At 33.8% G+C, this 18,998-nt stretch overlaps 1 protein-coding gene across 1 annotated transcript; it reads right to left on the bottom strand.

Annotated features, from left to right (window-relative positions):
- Positions 1 to 15,642: 15,642 nt before the first annotated feature.
- LOC148610222 (uncharacterized) lies at positions 15,643 to 17,933 on the bottom strand. The gene is made up of 2 exons (XM_088542456.1): positions 17,911 to 17,933; positions 15,643 to 17,160 (listed from the first exon to the last, which is right to left on the bottom strand). Exon 2 carries the CDS (start codon positions 17,137 to 17,139, stop codon positions 16,054 to 16,056), a length of 1,086 nt encoding a protein of 361 aa, XP_088398582.1. The 5' UTR covers positions 17,140 to 17,160; positions 17,911 to 17,933; the 3' UTR covers positions 15,643 to 16,053.
- Between the last annotated feature and the right edge of the window lie 1,065 nt (positions 17,934 to 18,998).

Raw genomic sequence — 18,998 nt, 5'->3', positions numbered from 1 at the left:
CATAAAAAGTCAAATCCGGGGTAGACAAACGAGGGAAGGAAAACTATGACCCGTTGAATAAATCAGTTTTCATGGTGCTGATGGATACACCATAACGATCCACGAGTTCATGATAACGACCATAAAACTTCTGTAATGATGACTTCAATCTTGTAGCAACATAACCCTGTTCCAGAAGCCTATTTGTTAGAGTTCTAGCGCGATACAAAAAGTCTGCATAGTTTCGGCAAGCTCTGGCATAACGTATGAATTGTGATATGAACACTCCATACGCAGGAGCCGAAGGGATGTTGCTACAGATGAAAGGAAAGTTTTCCTTTACCATCGATTTCTAAGAGGCTGACTTCACAGTGTCTGTAGTATCCTTTATCTCAAGTTCTTTTGGGTAGATGCGATGTATCAAATCCCCGAAATTAGGATTGTTTAAAGATAATACGTCATCTAAATAGCGGAAACTGAGATTGAAGGATCTAGCTAAACAATATTCGTTCTTTCTGATCAGATCAGCTATAAAGTCAGCCTCATAAGAGTGAAGGAATAGGTCAGCAAGTAAAGGAGCACAATTTGTTCCCATTGGAATGCCGACCGTTTGTTGAAAAACACGTCCACCACACTGGACAAATATGTTGTCAATTAAAAATTCCAGCATTTTGTAAACATCTTCATCTGTATATTTGGAAGATGATTTGGAATTATTTCTCACAAAGTATGAGGAATCTCTGCCAAGAACTATACATTTGTATCTAGGTGTACCATCTGTTTTGGAAAAACAACGATGTATAATGTTTTTAAGTCGGGATTTTAACTGAGTATGGGGAATAGAAGTATACAGTGTTGAAAAATCATAGGTTTTAATGCTATTATATTCAGATAATAGTCTTGAACTGATTGTCTCCAAAAGATCTTTCTAATTTTTCAGGATCCACATTGAATTAATACCACTACGGGAGTAACAAGTGTTGTGGTAGGACTGTAGACCCTCTTTGACAGTTGTGAGTGTAGAAGTTAAAAGTTTTGAAAGAGGTTTGGTGGTACATTTTGCAGATCCAGCTATGAAACTTTGTTTGTATGGATTCTTGTGAAGTTTAGGAATCCAGTACATAGACGGTAAATCACAATCATCGTCCTTGGTAGAGAGAACAAAAGAGGATAGCGCAGATTTACGGTTTTCCACAATCTCTTCTTTGGAGAGAGTGGTAGCAGTGTAGGTCTTATCACTGGTATTACTTTTTACGTCTACCTCTGATAATAAACATTGGATATAAAACGTTTTGCAGACAAAAACAGTGTTGTTTGGGCTTTGTCTGCTGGTATGACAACATATTTTTCATGTATAGTAGACAATGTTTTTGCTACATCGGGGTCTTTGAAAACTGATGTAGCCTTGGCACTCATTGACCTACTTAAAACTTTCATTCGTTTCAAAATTAAAGGCCTCACGGCCTTTAACCACTCTGACAGAGAATCAATGTCTTCTTGTTCTCGTTTTATCCATTTTCTTGCATATTCCTCGACGGCATCCATAAGAACTTTAAAGTTATAATTCCAATTTATGGAGCGTGGTTCACGGTACTTGGGACCTTTAGAAAGGATATTACGCAGAGATTCGTTTTCGATAATGGTTAAATCTCCGGTAACGACGTGACCAGAAGGACCATATTTGAATGGAGAGGTTTTGCAAGAACAGTCAGGTGGTTTAGCCTTGAAGTGCTCAATCTCAAGGTTCTACAATAGCCTTTTATACTTGAATGTGACGGATGAAATTGAACCGGATGCCGACTACAATGACAGTTGTAAGGCCGTCATTAGACGCCTATGCGAATTTATGAAAAATAATTTTTCAAGCGATCGTCGACCATCTGAAATTATCAAGGTATTTTTTACAAAAAGTCAATTGATATTTTTTAAGCTTGTTATTTATGGTTAAACATATCAATAGTTGAAAGTTAAAACAGTCATTAAGTTGTGCTTTATTGCATGGCAAGTCAGGAAATAAAATAAGCATGACAAAAATCTAACATGACATTAGAACATTGTGTTATAATGATTTAATGTAAAAGTATTTTCCGATCAAAGATGAATTTTGAACATTGGAGATATTGCAAAGAATATAGTTTTAATACTTGTTTTGAAACTCATGTAAACACAATAAGAACATGTACAGTATGAGATGTCGCTATGATCATTTTGCAATTGACTTTTCATTATAATGGAAAGTAAAATACATGTACATGTAGAAACCGAAGATAAAAATACAGATTTGTTTAGTATTATATGCACTGTTTCGCATTTATAGAGTGGATCGCTTGGAAAAGGTACGGCGGTTAAAGGGAAATCTGATCTGGTAGTGTTTCTGTCAAGCCCGAAATATGACACAATTTCTGATGTAAGACAGCACATGGGAACAATCCTTGCAGATATGGAAAGATATCTGCGCTTTGGTGAATGTCGTATTGAGGGTAAAACTGCTCATGCTATAAAAGTGTCTGTGTCCTGCCACAAGGGCCATTCACATGCCGTAGATATTTTGCCAAGCGTCAATATTCTTCAAGTAGGTAACCGTAGCTCATATATGAGATAAACCCTCGTATTATAAACATTCGCTGTAGGTTAGACATGAAATTTACCATGATTTACGTTCATACATTTTGTATACCAGTTTTAAATCATTATTTTGATTCTTAATATCATCAAATTAATACTGCAAAAGTATTGCAAAAGTACTCAATAGGATTTCAGAATGATTAGAACAAAATAAAAAAACATCGTCCGGAAATGATATCTTGTGGATAGAATGCAAAACAAATTACTTGTACTGTTTAACCTGCATATTGATTCGGAAAAATTAATTATTTTTATTTTAAAAAATTATGCGTTGTCTTGTACGTCTTAAAATATAACTTAAATTGCAAAGTCAGTATATTGTTTTACTTACAATCAATGCCAACGCTTTTACCTTTAGAAAAAATAACAAATGCGTTTACTGTTCTTAACACACATAAATATTTAATTTATTTTCAAAATAATTTATTTTTAATGATAAATTTTATTTCATATATATATATATATATATATATATATCTAGGTGTTAATATGTAGGAAAGGGCTTAAATTAATGATGCATGTCACAACAAATCAATATTATACAACGTCTCAGAATGTGACGACTCTATTCGCTACACTGCTCCATCGGATCAATTTGATACAGGGAAGATAACGTAAACTTATAGTCTATAAAAACATATTCTGTTGAAATATATATATATTATATATATCTTCCCTGTATCAATTTGATCCGATGGAGCAGTGTAGCGAATAGAGTCGTCACATTCTGAGACGTTGTATATATAAGTCTAAAGGATTGTACAACGATACTGATAAAGATGTTAACACACTATAATAAAGTATATAATGGGCAAAATTTTCAGTCAACAAATGACCTTCTTCAGTGCCTTAAATAAACTGAGTGTGTATGAAAGTAAATGGTCTGTGAACACAACTCACTACCTAATCAGGTGAATACCTGTGACGTATAATTTTTTTTACCGACAGTAACAAAGATCTTGAACATTGTGCTATAGACACACGTTGTGTGTTGATCTTGAATACTGAACTATAAAAATAAAAAATATTTACAAATACTGTTATAAGAAACTATACAAAATAGGACGAACTTAATGTTTTTTGTTAATTCCGTGTGGGTGTAAAACACGGAGTTCTTTTATCCAAAATCCCTCCCGCTTCACTCTTTGTAGATCGCTCCAGATCGTGTTTTGTTCTAAGCTAAGGGCTAAGGGTCTCAATTTCTGCCCAGTTCCAGGTCCTGTAAATGAAACCATCCTGATCGAGGAACTTGACAACTTCGCCAGAAGTTTGAGGATCAAAGAGTACTTTGGCTCAAAAGAGAGTGAGGGTCAAAATGAGTGTGATTCAGACGATGAAAACAACTATCGGTTGATAAAGAAAAGTGAGTGGGTCCCTGAAAAGAGCAAAAATTTAACTTTGGAATCATTTATTGATAATGTAAAATCTGACTTAATAAGAAATGTAAGGGTCAACGTAGAGAGTCGCGATAATTTAACAATAGGGGAACGTGCTGCACTTCAAGGTCTAAGGACCAATGACAATATCATAATAAAACCTGCAGACAAAGGCAGCGCTGTAGTGATCATGGACAAATCCGCCTACATTAATGAGGCCGAGTGTCAACTTAAAGACGACCGTTTTTATATCAAATTAACAACAGACCCCACTCAATCCTTTGCGGACGAAATAAACACTGAGTTAAACAAAATGTACGATAATAACCACATTGACATTAAAACTCTTGAATATCTCAAACCTGAAAATCCTAAACCTGGTCGATTCTACCTACTCCCCAAAATTCACAAAGTTAACAACCCAGGTAGACCTATAGTCTCTGCTAACGGCCATCCAACAGAAAATTTCGGAATTCGTGGACTTTCATCTACGTCCACATGTTGAAAAACTTCCATCATTTATAAAAGATACGACTGATTACTTACAGAAGATGCAGGCTCTGAATCCGCTTCCACCAAACACCACTCTGGTCACTATGGACGTTACATCTCTCTATACCAACATTCCTCACTCTGATGGTATCGAGGCTTGCAGAGAAGTATGGGACTCTCGGGAGGTCAAAGTTCCACCTACTGACTGCCTAGTCACTTTGCTCACAATGGTTTAAAAAAAAGAACAATTTTACTTTTAATGGAGACCATTACTTACAAATAAATGGCACAGCTATGGGTACCAAAATGGCTCCGTCTTATGCCAACATTTTCATGGGTTAAGTTGAAAAAGAACTACTTGAATCCTCTATAGAAAAGCCTCTGTCCTGGTATAGGTTTATTGACGACGTGGATATGAAGTGGACACATGACGAAGAAGAACTAAACAATTTTATCGCTCGTGCCAACAGTCAACATCTTTCAATTAAGTTCACTCACGAAACATCTGCTACTAGCATCTCGTTCCTCAATACCTCCAGCACCTTATCGGGGGGAGAGCTCTACACGGACCTATACTCAAAACCAACTGACACACATCAATATCTTATGCCTAAGAGCTGTCATCCATCTCACCTGACTAAGAGTATACCATTCAGTCAAGCTCTTAGGCAAAGACGCATTTGTTCAAATGACGAATCCTTAAAGAAACGTCTAGGTCAACTGAAGAACAATTTAAGAAGAAGGGGATATAGATACAAGACCATCAAAGAAGGGTTCCAAAAAATTCACAATATCCCAAGAAGTAGTCTGCTACAATACAAGGCAACGAAAAAATGTAAAAGAACCCCTTGTGTTCTAACATACCACCCCTGCCTTAAAACAGCCACAACACCATTCGTGAGCACTGGGCCTCTGTCGAGATAAACTCAACATTATCCAAAGTCTTTCCCAAACCACCTATGATTGCTTTCAGATAGCCAGACAGTTTGCGTAGTCTACTTGTGAGGGCTGAAATATCTAAGCCCAACTTGACTCCAGGCGAGAGTCGTTCCTGTGGTGACAAAAGATGTAAATGTTGCAACCAAATGCACCACTCGTCATCATTCACCAGCAAAGTCACGGGAAAACGCTACAAAATATTTTGCAACGTGCACTGCAAGAGTGCTAATGTAATATATTTGCTCCACTGTCCCATTTGAGGCCTTCAATATGTTGGTGAATCTAATTAGCCTTTTCACAAGCGCTTGAACGGACACAGGAGCGACCTAACAAAAAAAGCCTTTACTCCCAGTGAGTCAACACTTTAGATTACCTAACCACTGCCTCGATGATTTCAACAAAATGAAAATCTTCCTCGTGGAACAAAACACGATCTGGAGCGATCTACAGAGAGTGAAGCGGGAGGGATTCTGGATAAAAGAACTCCGTGTTTTACACCCACACGGAATTAACAAAAAACATTAAGTTCTTCCTATTTTGTATAGTTTCTTATAGCAGTATTTGTAAATATTTTTTATTTTTATAGTTCAGTATTCAAGATCAACACACAACGTGTGTCTATAGCACAATGTTCAAGGTCTTTGTTACTGTCGGTAAAAAAAAATTATACGTCACAGGTATTCACCTGATTAGGTAGTGAGTTGTGTTCACAGACCATTTACGTTCATACACACTCAGTTTATTTAAGGCACTGAAGAAGGTCATTTGTTGACTGAAAATTTTGCCCATTATATACTTTATTATAGTATGTTAACATCTTTATCGGTATCGTTGTGAACTGTGACGAATATTTTAAGAAATTAAGGATAATTAAACAAAAGCAATTGAGAACTAGTCACCATTTATCAAATTTTACTCAATATATCCAACAAGATGTCATTCCTAAGGGTCTTCACATCAAGCTCTTGCACCAGGTAGGGCTTCCGGCACCATATCTCGTAGATGGGATCAGACACTTTTCATTTGTTCAAAACGCCTACTGATCCTAATGAAGAAACACTGCGAAGAACATCTTAAGAAACTAACTACAGAATTTAATCGATTGATAGACTCATCGACGAAAGAACTCACAGTCTCTGATCATGACTTTATTATTAAGCGTCTTGATGACATCACAAAGACTTAAAAGCAGGCCCTTCATGACAAACAGAAACGTAAATTCCAACGTGATGGCATGTCACCAATAACATTCTCACCATCAGAAAAACAAGGCAAAAGACGCAACAGACATTTTAAACGAAGAAACAAACCTGACAGTCAACCATCCAACACTGTCATTAATCTTTCATCACACAACCTAACTGAAGATGAAACATCATTATTAGCTAAGGGTCTCAATTTCTGCCCAGTTCCAGGTCCTGTAAATGAAACAATCCTATATATTATATTATTTTTTTTAAATATAAACATACATTCTCACTCAATTAATTTATTTTCTATACCTTTACAACCAAAATATATCTATGGAGTTAAAAAGTTCACTTTTTGATGGACAATGCAGTCAACTGCATTTTCAATATATTTTTTTCTATGTAAACCGTATTATCACTGGTTGTATAGGTCATATTAAGAAAATTTAATTTCACCTGATTCTTTATTTTTTTTACGAGGAAACAAAGTTTCTAGGTATCTAAATCTACCAGAGTACAATTGTAGTTGCTTTAAGTATTTCTTTGCGTTATGTACCTTTTCGTGCATATTTACAATGGCATTTTACTACTGATCAAGTTGATGATATATTATTGTTTTGTTTTCTTTTTGTATAAGATAGATCAATCATTGTCAATCAATCATTTGTGATTAAGCTATTTAAAATTATATGCTTAAAATAGTTCGGATATTCGAAAGTACTGAAATAAATTTCTAAGCATCGTATCCATTGTTGAAGATATTGTTGAAAGTTAGGTTGTAAAAGTGTGCTTGGAAGCGTTTCATATTATTATGTAATATTTATTTTTTCTACTAATAACAATAAATGAAAGCCCCTGTCTGCAGTTGTAATTGTTGTAGAAATCTGATGCTACATAGCAAAGTACAGTGTAGTGTCACATTACACTACCTTGGAATTATGACAAGGTACAAATGTATTGAAAAAAAAATTAAAAAAAAAAACCTTTACGAACGAAGAAAAGAATTAGTATGGAAAGTCAGACTTATAAGTTTCTAGAGACTTGAGTTGCTATCACATTTTGTCTATAGTGGTTTGCAGGATTCTGGATATGTTAAGGACTTGACCATGTATGTTGAAACTAAAGTCAATCCTCTGACCCTTCGTATTACCATAACTCTTTTACAAAACAATGCAGGGAGCAAAGTAGCTAATAAATGTAGATGTAGAATGCATTTACCATTGCTTCCTTTCGTTCCTCGAATAGCTGGTACAATAGACGAGTATAATTTTGTGTTGTTTAGTATCTACTCTGAGACTTCCAGCATAGTCTTAATATAGAAAAATTAGATCTGTTATAATGTGCTATTTACCAACCCTTGTACAAAATATAAATGAGAGTCTGTAATTTTGTTTCCTTGAGTCATGTAGGTAATGTTTTTCACATTTATTTCATAAAAATACAACTAAAGGTGAAAACAAAACAAAACATACAGAAGCCAGAAAGACTTGGAACAGACACAAACAAATGTGTCAGGCTTAAAGCACTATAGCGTGATCACAACCCCTTTAAAATCTGTCCACTGTTGAAAAAATATTACACAATTAAGCAAACCTAATAATCAGTTTAAAAAGTTTTGAGTGTTTTGTTACATGTACAACGGTTATAAATTAAAGAAACTAAACTGACACAAATGTACAAACTAAGGGCTAATTAATTGATTAATTAATTAATTAAATAATAGCAGTTTATTGACATGCCAGCTCCAGACCAGTTTTAACCTACAAAAATTATGTCCCCACCATATGTAAAATCAATCCCACTTATTCCCATGCAGGGTTGACAATCACAGTACATCATAAATCAAACAATTAGGACACAGCCAAAGCCATGCCAAATACTGCGTATAAATATAGTGTTTGATTTCTAATCTAATTAAATTTTATCTGTTTTGATCTGAGGCTAAGGCGTCCGATTTGTGAAGTATGTAAGATATAACAGGACAGACTTCCAATCTGAGATAACTACGGTTCCTAGTTGGTAACAAAGACCGTTATGTTTAACCCCTTTAAACCAGCCCGACATCTGCGTCATAACTTTCTAAACTGTCATCATTTTGTAAATGTTATTTGTTGCATACTTTAAAATTCAGTGACTTTATACCATGAACCATTCGTGTCACGTAATTAGCTGTTTTAATAGGCGTTGTGCTTGTCACCATATTTGGAATAATGCATGGAAATATCGTCATTATGGACGCGACTGTTTTCTTCACGCTTTATCTTCAGATAGGGATTGCAACCTGAAAAAGCAGGCACATTTTTAGTTCGGAAGTATTCACAAAACTATTGGAATATCGTCAAATATACTGTAGCATCAAATCAGAAGGGATGTCAGAAGGATCAGAATCCAAAGACATGGTAAAAACGTGAAAACAAGAATCAGAGACGATCCATATGCAGCATGTTGTCAACATATAACACTCCTTGAGGCGATTAGGCTTCCAGCACGCACGATACTTAAACAACGCACTCTAATTTACAAAGGCCCACCAAAATCACGATAAACGAACGCTCATATTGTGCGTTTAAACAAACGATAAACGAACGCTCCCAGCGTGCGTTTAAACGCATGATAAACTAAGCTCCTAGCGTGCGTTTGAACGCACGATAGACGTAAAATCGATGAAAAATAATAATTTTAACAAATAAGGACGAAAAAAATTGTAGTAATAAAAATATTAAATTAGTAATTGCAAATAATATGAAAATGATGTGTAAACGCACGAGAAACGATGCACGAACGCTAAAATGGAAAACGTGAACTTTTCAAAGAGTGTAATATACAACAAAATATAAAACTTGAAGATAGGTAAAACACCACAACACAAAAAGGCACTTGCAAAACAAAACAAAACAAGAAAAAAAAACAAAAACAAAACAATAACAAAAAACAAAAACAAAAAACAAAAACAAAACAAAAACAAAACAAAAAACAAAACAAGAAAAAAAAACAAAAACAAAACAAAACAAAAATGACAAACAACAATAATAATAAAAAATAATGCTTTTCCAGCGACACCCGTCATATTCCGTACGAGTAAAACCCGATATAAGAAGCTGTGTTAATTCGATATTCCATAAAACTTGTTTACCACTCCATAAGCAGTTTTTCTTTCACTATTTTCTCAATCTTTGTTATAAAAAATAACTAATTAGATTTTGGTCAATGGGTGTCAATTCTGCGTCAGTTTTAAACGACCCCGATGTAGCAAAAACATTGTATACTAAACATGACAAATAGGTTGTCGTTCCAGTAGACAAAGCCCAAAACAACATTGTTTTTGTCTGCAAAACATGTAACAACCAATGTTTATAATCAGAGTTAGACGTAGAAAACAATAGCAGTAATGAGACCTATACTGCTACCTCATTCTCCTCAGATAAGATAACTTGGAAAACCATAAATCTGTGCTACCATCTTTTGTTTCCTCTACCAAAGACGATGATTTGAGCTACATCTAAGTACTGGATTCCTAAACTCCACATGAATCCATACAAACAAATCTACATAGACGGATCTACAAAATATGCAACCGAACCTATTTAAAATAGTTAACTTCTATACTCACAGCCGTCAAATATCGTCACCAGTCTTAGCACGACACTTGTTACTCCAGTAGTGTATTAACTCAATATGGATCCTTAAAAATCTTCTGGAAACCCTCAATTCAATATTATTGTTAGAATACAATAGCATTAAAACTATGATTTTGCAACTCTTCATACTTCTATTCCCTATTCTCAGTTAAAATCCAGACTCAAAAACATTATAATCGTTGTTACTCTAAACAAAGACAGTACACTTTGATACAAATAAGTACTTCTTTGTAGAAATTCCTCATTCTTTGTAAAATATAAATCATCTTCCAAATATACCATGGAAGATGTTTTCAAAATACTGGAATTTTTTATCGGCACCATATTTGTCAGGTGAGGTGAATGCATTTTTCAACAAACGGTTAACATTCTAATGGGATCAAATTATGCCCCTCTACTTGCTAACATATTCCTTCACTCTTATGAGGCTGATTTTATAGTGACCTGATCCAGAAGAAAGAACATTGTTTAGCTAGAGCCTTTAATCTCAGTTTCCGCTATATACATGACGTGTTACAATCTTAGTTTCGGGATTTGATACATAGCATTTACCCAAAAGAATTTGAGATAAAGGCTACTACAAACAATGTGAAGTCAGCCTCATATTTTGACCTACACGTAGAGACAGGTGATACAGGAAAACTATTGACCAAACTATAGGACAATTGCGATGAATTTTCATTTTGTACTGTCAACTTTCCTTTCATCTTTGGCAACATCCCTTCAGCACCTACGTATGGTTTTCATACCACAACTCGTGCGTTATGACAGAGCTTGCCGTACTCACTCTTCGTGTCCCCTAGACGTCTTACAATTAGGTTTCTTGAACTGGGTTAAGTTGCAACAAAATGGGAGTCATTACTACAAAAGGTTTATGTTCGTCTTCATTAACTCATGGATCGTTACAGTGTTTCAATCTGAACAATGAAAACTAATTTGTTCATTGTGTCCCTTTTCTCTTCGTCTACACTGAACTTGATTTGAGCAAGTCGGCTGGTGTTTCACGAAAAGCAGAGGACGCTTATCCTACCGGTGCACCTGGTTCATGCTACCAGTTTGTAGTCGAATCGGGATTGCACATTTACTTTTGTTATTTTGTATGAATAATTTTTGTTGTTTTGTGTTCATTGTTGTGTGCGTCTGTTTTCCATGTCTGGTCTTAGTCCCTGGATTACATTGTTTTCATTTCCGCTAGAATCTTGGTTCTCGTGATTACTCGTTCATCGTGTCGAACACACTAGTCAGAAAAATAGAAAGTCTGGTTTAAAAGCAAATACTAAAAGAGGAAATAAATCTATATTTACAAGGTGTTTTGTTAAGTTTGCATAGTAGGAACGTTCATGTTCCTGGGCTCAGCTTGTAAAAGGTAGCGACAAGTTTGTAATTGTTTACAACTGAACTTTATGAAAATGTTATCGGTTGTAATGTAGATGAATTTGTTAATGTTTTTGTAGAGCTTAAATATATTAAATTTACATCAAATAACAACAGTATTATCCGCAGCTTTGTCAAAAGGAACAAAAACACATTCCTTTCCGAGTTAATTTAATTCTGTTTTATTGGTGAGGTACGTCTTTTATGTCTTTTTTTTCGGAGACACTCGTATGATTTTAATATTGACAAATTGAACACATTAAGCAATAATAACAAGACCATTTAATAATAAAATGTTTATTCCCTTCGCTGTCAATTGGTAGAAATATGTCGTTCGTCGCAACCTCGAAAAGGATGACAATATTGCCGTTTTTAATATTTTACACAAAAAAATTAGACCATTATTGAAATTAAAACTGTTCGCATCCTAACAATATGCAGAAATGTGTCACAGCCAAACGTATGATGCCTATTGTGGCAAATTTTAACGTTTAAACCATAATATAAGATCATAAAGGTAATTTCAAGTGTTCGCACGAAATATATCCAATTTTAACATTTTTTAACAATCATATAGACTAACAGGAATATTCAAATTGTTCCCACACATACTCTTTGCAAAATATGTCTTTTTGAAGATTTTTGACTGAAATATGAGTGTCGCAACAACCAACCGGATACTAATATTGCCATTTTTCATATTGTTACCGATAATTTTGGACAATTATTGTAATTTAATTTGTTCACACCCTTACAATTTGCAGACAAATGTCATTTTGAGAAAATTGATCGAAATAAATGTACCACATCCCATATATAATGCTTATTTTAACAATTTTAACATTTTAAACAATTAGTTAAGACCATTAAGGTCATTTTAAGTGTTGGCACTCATTTAATTTCGAAAACAATATCTCATGTCCAAGAATTGGTTTGAAATATATGTGTAACAACAATCAACAAACACCTTATCTGGACTTTTTAAAAATAATTTTAGAAATAAAATTCATTCACAATTTATACATATATCTATAGATTTAAGAATATAGTGCATGATTATTTCTCATGCAGCTCGGAGTGTCGATAATACATGTAAAGAATGCAAATACCGCGTGATTTCGGTAATTCTCGAACTCGCCGGCGAGATTCTAAAATCAATATTGATTGTACAAAACTTTTTGCATCCTTATGCATTATATGTGTTTGATAAAATATTTACTTTACTTTTCCTTTTTGGAATGGGGAAAGAAATTTGACAACGGGAAATAAGTCGATGTAATAGGGATGGAGCAACGGAGAAGGGGGCTATAGGGAATAAGGTAATGGGGCAATGGGGTATGGGGAAATGGGAATGGTGTATGGGGCAATGGGGAATGGGGGTGTGGCGCAATAGGGTATGGGGCAAGTGGGAAGTTTATCCCATACAGGGACTGTATAACTAAAGACGTATTTACGGCTTGACTTTTTTGTAAATTTTAATTTCGCAGCTATTTCTGTTATATCAACCTTTTCATCATCATTAAAGAAAAAGCAAAAATGATATTAATAATTATCTCATTTCAAATGACACCCTTCACTAACTTTCATCCATTGATTAAATAAAACTTAAAGTTTGACTGGACAATTACGTATTTTAAGTCGATATATAATACAAAACTGAGAAGAATAGTATTTTTTTTAAATTTAAGTCTATTCATGGCATTCAAGACCTTTCCTAAAAATGAAAGATAAACAGGGATTAACAAAAAGTGATATATCAAATATCAAAGAGGAAGAAGCTGTTAACAATATATATTGGATGTTGAATATTCATAATAATAAACAAAAAAGTAAGTATTGTGTCGTTGTTAGGTTACATACGGTACACAGTTACACACAAATAAAAACAGTTAAGAATTTTATACCACTGAACATGCAAGACCAAGACAGACACCCAAGGGTAAGACATTCAAATTTTCCAACGTGATTCAAGATTCGGCGATATGTAAAGAAAGCTCTGCTTGCCGAATTTTCTTTGTTTTTAAAGGACACAAAACGTTTTGTTGTGAAATCACAATCGTCGCGTGTGCAGTCTCACCCGTGGATGAGATAACGATATCTAACATATAAGTTATGTTTCTATATGTATTTTATGTCTTAGGTTCACCTTTTATGTACCTTTTTATATTTTTATATGTAAATAGCTGTTTTAATTTCATTATTTTTGAAGAGACTTTGATCTTGCTTTTAATATTTTCCTTGCATTAAATGTTCTTGCCGTGATATGGCCCTGGTCGCCGAAACGGCAATAAACAACAACAATCAATCAATCATCAATCTAACATGATTGAAAAGTAGGAATACGCTTGTCACTTAAGTGAGAAAACTGAATCCTTTTCACGTTTATATAAAATGTTACGTGCGCGAAATTAAGTTTAAGATACATGCTGAAGTAAATAATCTATTTACATCAAAATCTGTTCTTCCTGTTGGACTTCGAAAACTTTTACCACCAAGTCCACACAACATATTGTAAAACTGTTTTTTTTTTCAATGCAAAATATATTATTTGATGAAGAAAAATTTTAGCTTTATTAGATAACAAACTTTATAGTTTAGAAATTATGTAGTTAATCACATAAATATTACAAATTTTACTATGCTGTATCACTGTTTTAACCTCTTATTACGACCATTAGAACCAAATACCTAGGACGTTCAAGATCCAACAGGTAAGTAGATACAAAACATTTTGTAAAACCATAAATATCGTAATAGGACGCTAAATCCAGCACCTCCAGGTTCTAACAAAATAATGGAGCACATTATTGTGTCTGCCATATTTAGTACCAAGAATATTAAGCTATTATGGTTAAATAAACAACTTATAGTATGTTTAAAAAGCAAAACGTATAGGATGTTTAGATATCGATATCTCATAAAAGAAATTAAATTGCAATTAAATACTGGGCCTTATTCAGTTATTTCATTTTAATAAATGATATAAAATGGGTCATAACGACTCAAAAACTTTATACATCGTTTTACTCTAGAAAAGAAGGTACACCTAGATACAAATATGAAGTACTTGGTAGAGATTCTTCATACTACGTAAAAATGAATCCAAATCATTTGCCAAATACACCGAAGACAATGTTTTCAAAACGCTGGATTTTAATCGTTAACATATTTGTCCAGTGTGGTGGTCGAGATTTTCAATAAACAGTCGGCATTACAGTGTGATTAAATTGTGTTCCTCCACACCTGACCTATTCCTTCGTTCTTATGAGACTAACTGTATGGCTAATCTGATCCAAATTAAGGGACATAATATAGACAGATCCTTTGATTTAATTTCCGACATATATAGATAACGTATTATCGTTAAAATTTCTAGTTTTGGAAAGTTTATCATCGCATCTACTCTACTGAACTTGAGACGAAGGAAACTACAGACACTGTGACGTCAGCCTCATATCTTGACCTTATTCATAGATCGATGGTAAAGGAAAACTTTGCCTCAACTATACGACGATTGCGATGACTTCTCATTCCGTATTGTCAATTTTACTTTCATCTGTGGCAACATCCTTTCAGCACCTGCGTATGAAGTTTTAATTTAACAACTCATACGTTATGCCAGAGCTTGCCATAATTGAGCAGACTTTTTGTACTTCGCTAGAATTCTACAATTAAGACTTTGGAACAGGGTTATTTTGCTGCATGATTGAATTCATCACTACAGAAATTGTCGTCATCATGAACGATCGTTGATCTTTACGGTGTATCCATCTGCACCATGAGAACCGATTTTTTCAACCTTTCTTTGTAGTGACAAAATATAATTATAAAGAGCAACAACAGAAAAAAATGCATATCACTACCTGATCAATGTACGACAGAAAAAGTCACTACTTAAAACGAAACAACTCTTGTTTTCCCGGAAACGTAATCATGACTACTTTTTTGTTTTGTAGTTCCTGGTTTTACTACGTTTCATGTTTCTTTTATAAAGGCCATTATGTTGTATGGCATAAATAAAACGAGAAATACTGCAGAATCTTTATTGGAATAAAGACAAGTATACATGTATTCAATGCTAATAAAACGATGCATTTAAACAACAATTATTTCAAATTATTTTGCGAAAAAAAAAACAACAAAACAAAAAACGAAACAAAGCAATGTTCATATCTTAGATCTGCATTGAATCGGAAGGTCCGTAAAAAAGCTGATTGATGATGTATTTCGCAACGTATGTCATAAATATGTCACATAAACTAAGACTTTTCAAATCGTCGCGCGTTTTTGTACTGTAAAACAGGCTTATACTTTAGATAATATGATACTTAGTAACAAATAATTTAGCTAGTAAGCATAGTTTTAGTGAAAAAAATATATTACAGTAGTGTTTCAATAAATCATTAGGCGGTTGTTTTTATTCATCAATGTCCCATTCTGTCACATTCCATCAATAATGGTTTGCAAGATTTTTGACATGTTGAGAGATTGTCCAGATATGTCAACATTGTAATCAATCCATTTATTTTTCTTGACGTCATAGAATTTGTGAAGTGAGTTAAGTGACCAAGGAATCGGTTTGATCGTCTCGATAAAAAACTTGGCAAACTCTAGTACCTCGCTCTCATTCAGGTGTCCTCTTTTGTTACTCATAGGCATCCATTCAGCAAAATAAGTTTTCAAGCCCGTATCATTCATGTATTTTTTGCCCTTGTCTATATTAGCTACACAATTTGTACGTCCAAAGACTGTACCGTCTCCTTCCCAATATTTTTCGTGCTTTGTTCCATTTCTAAGAGTAATTTTGTTGGGCCCTGAAGCATAATTGTGCCATTCTACCATTATGTAAGAGTCGTTCTTGTAAATGTTACTGTCAATAAGGTCCAATCCGTCCGCTGTTTTCTTTGGTGCCCCGAGGTGGAGAATACGTTTAGCGTTATTTCCACCTGTAGCACGTATTGCTGTTACTACAGAGGCTGTCCAATTATTGTACTTGTTTGTATCAACTCTCAAACTTCCATCGCAATCAGATTTCGTCAAGTTTGGATGCATTAGACAGTGATCAATACCAAGCTCTGTAAATAGGTTATACGACAGCCTGTAATCCTTGTCTTTGAGCTTGGTAGCTACAGTTTTCCACCAGTCTATATAGTTTAATCTGTCTTGTTCGGTGGCAAATGCTTCTGCTGTGTGATGTATCCAAGACACTACAGGATAAATACCTCCATTTAGACAGTCATCTATAACGGTGTCCAAGTTCTTCAGAAATACTGTCATGTTTAATCCTTCTAAATCGGCTCGACATCTAATTCGCAAGTTTCTGAATCCCCTGTTGTATACATCTGCGACGTGCTGTTTGTTATACTCGGTATCAAAGTTTAATGACTTGAAATATTTAGTGGTAAAACCATTGCCCATTAATGTTGAGTAATTTTCTGGTTTAAGAGGTGTTGTGCTTGCCTTCGTCTTTAAAATCGAATTAATTAATACCATTAAAACTACGACTGTAGCCATCATAGTAGACATTGTATTTCCCTATCGCGATGGCTGAAAAGAAAGTGTATATTTTATAACATAATGTAATACTTTTTACTGGCAATTTTACCTTAAACACTTTAAATGAAGAAAGTTTTAAGGAGGAAAATTCGGTACAAAACAAACAAACAAACAAAAAACAAAAAAACAAACGTTCGACCTTCCTTTAATGAATTCCTTTTTAAGGCAATTATAAGCCGAAATAATCAGGGTCGTGGATGTTTTGTTTTTACGTGTCTCATATCCAATTTTAATATTAAATATATAAATGTATTATTTATTATTATGCGGTGGTAACTGAACAGTGTTGCACTGTGCCCATGCAAATCTACTGTGATTTGGTTTCCTATCTTGATAATTTTGGTTTAGAGTACTTCTTGTTTACAATTCATTGGATTCAGAGGCAGGGTGGAAGCAGTTTTAGTAAAACATTTTTTCAATGCCCTAAGAGATTGAAGAACGCTCTTTGTATGTAAAAAATCAGCAGACAAACAAACACAAAACAAAATTAGACATGTAGAAATACAAAGAAACAGAATAAAAAATGGAATTTAGAGTCATTTATAATTATTTACTATGTACGCCAAGACAATTTCACAATGAATAAGATTATACTTTACTCGATTGCACGAATTGGTCAATGAAAGTTTTGCTGTATTTGGCTTTTGTTGTCATAATAAAATATAAAACTAAGATAATAAGAATACATTTGTCCCAAATAAAGCATTAAGTCATGCGTTTATATTAAGAAAAAGTTCTTACCTGTAAGGAAACCACCGAGTTTTGCGTTATTATAGGCGACAAACCTTTCTTTTATATGTTTAAGGCAAACTTTACTTTTCTTGTAGTTCCTGGTTTTACTACGTTTCATGTTTCTTTTATAAAGGCCATTATGTTGTATGGAATGAATAAAACAAACAAACAAAAAACAAAAAAAAGTTCGACCTTCCTTTAATGAATTCCTTTTTAAGGCAATTATAAGCCGAAATAATCAGGGTCGTGGATGTTTTGTTTTTACGTGTCTCATATCCAATTTTAATATTAAATATATAAATGTATTATTTATTATTATGCGGTGGTAACTGAACAGTGTTGCACTGTGCCCATGCAAATCTACTGTGATTTGGTTTCCTATCTTGATAATTTTGGTTTAGAGTACTTCTTGTTTACAATTCATTTTGGAATCAGAGGCAGGGTGGAAGCAGTTTCAGTAAAACATTTTTTTCAATGCCCTAAGAGATTGAAGAACGCTCTTTGTATATAAAAAATCAGCAGACAAACAAACACAAAACAAAATTAGACAGGTAGAAATACAAAGAAACAATAAAAAATGGAATTTAAAGTAATTTATAATTATTTACTATGTACGCCAAGACAATTTCACAATGAATAAGATTATACCTTACACGATTGCACGAAATGGTCAATGAAAGTTTTGCTGTATTTGGCTTTTGTGGTCATAATAAAAGATAAAACTAAGATAATAAGAATACATTTGTCCCAAATAAAACATTAAGTCATGCGTTTATATTAAGAAAAAGTTCTTACCTGTAAGGAAACCACCGAGTTTTGCGTTATTATAGGCGACAAACCTTTCTTTTATATGTTTAAGGCAAACTTTACTTATCAGTTTGATCAAATAAATTATGACAAATGTACTTATTTAGAAAGCCAAAGGTGCGACATCTTTCAATAAAGTTGGTTTCAGAAATAAATGTTTCTAATTTTGGTTTGGTTAAATTAAATTATTTTAAGTTACAGTCTTCATGAATATCAGATGGAAGATGATACGCGTATCCCAATAACTCACCTTATGAATTTCATTTTGTAATTTAGAACAGGATGTAAAC

The sequence above is a fragment of the Perna viridis genome, chromosome 8 (genome assembly GCF_037379345.1).
Source record: "Perna viridis isolate PV_CMFRI_1.1 ecotype Kerala chromosome 8, ASM3737934v1, whole genome shotgun sequence".
Classification (NCBI taxonomy): Eukaryota; Metazoa; Mollusca; class Bivalvia; order Mytilida; family Mytilidae; genus Perna; species Perna viridis.
This window is presented reverse-complemented; position numbering and strand designations above follow the sequence as displayed.

Excerpts from the sequence above, each read along its gene's own strand:
- LOC148610222 (XM_088542456.1), bottom strand. The coding sequence starts at position 17,139 with ATGTCTACTATGATGGCTACAGTCGTAGTTTTAATGGTATTAATTAAT.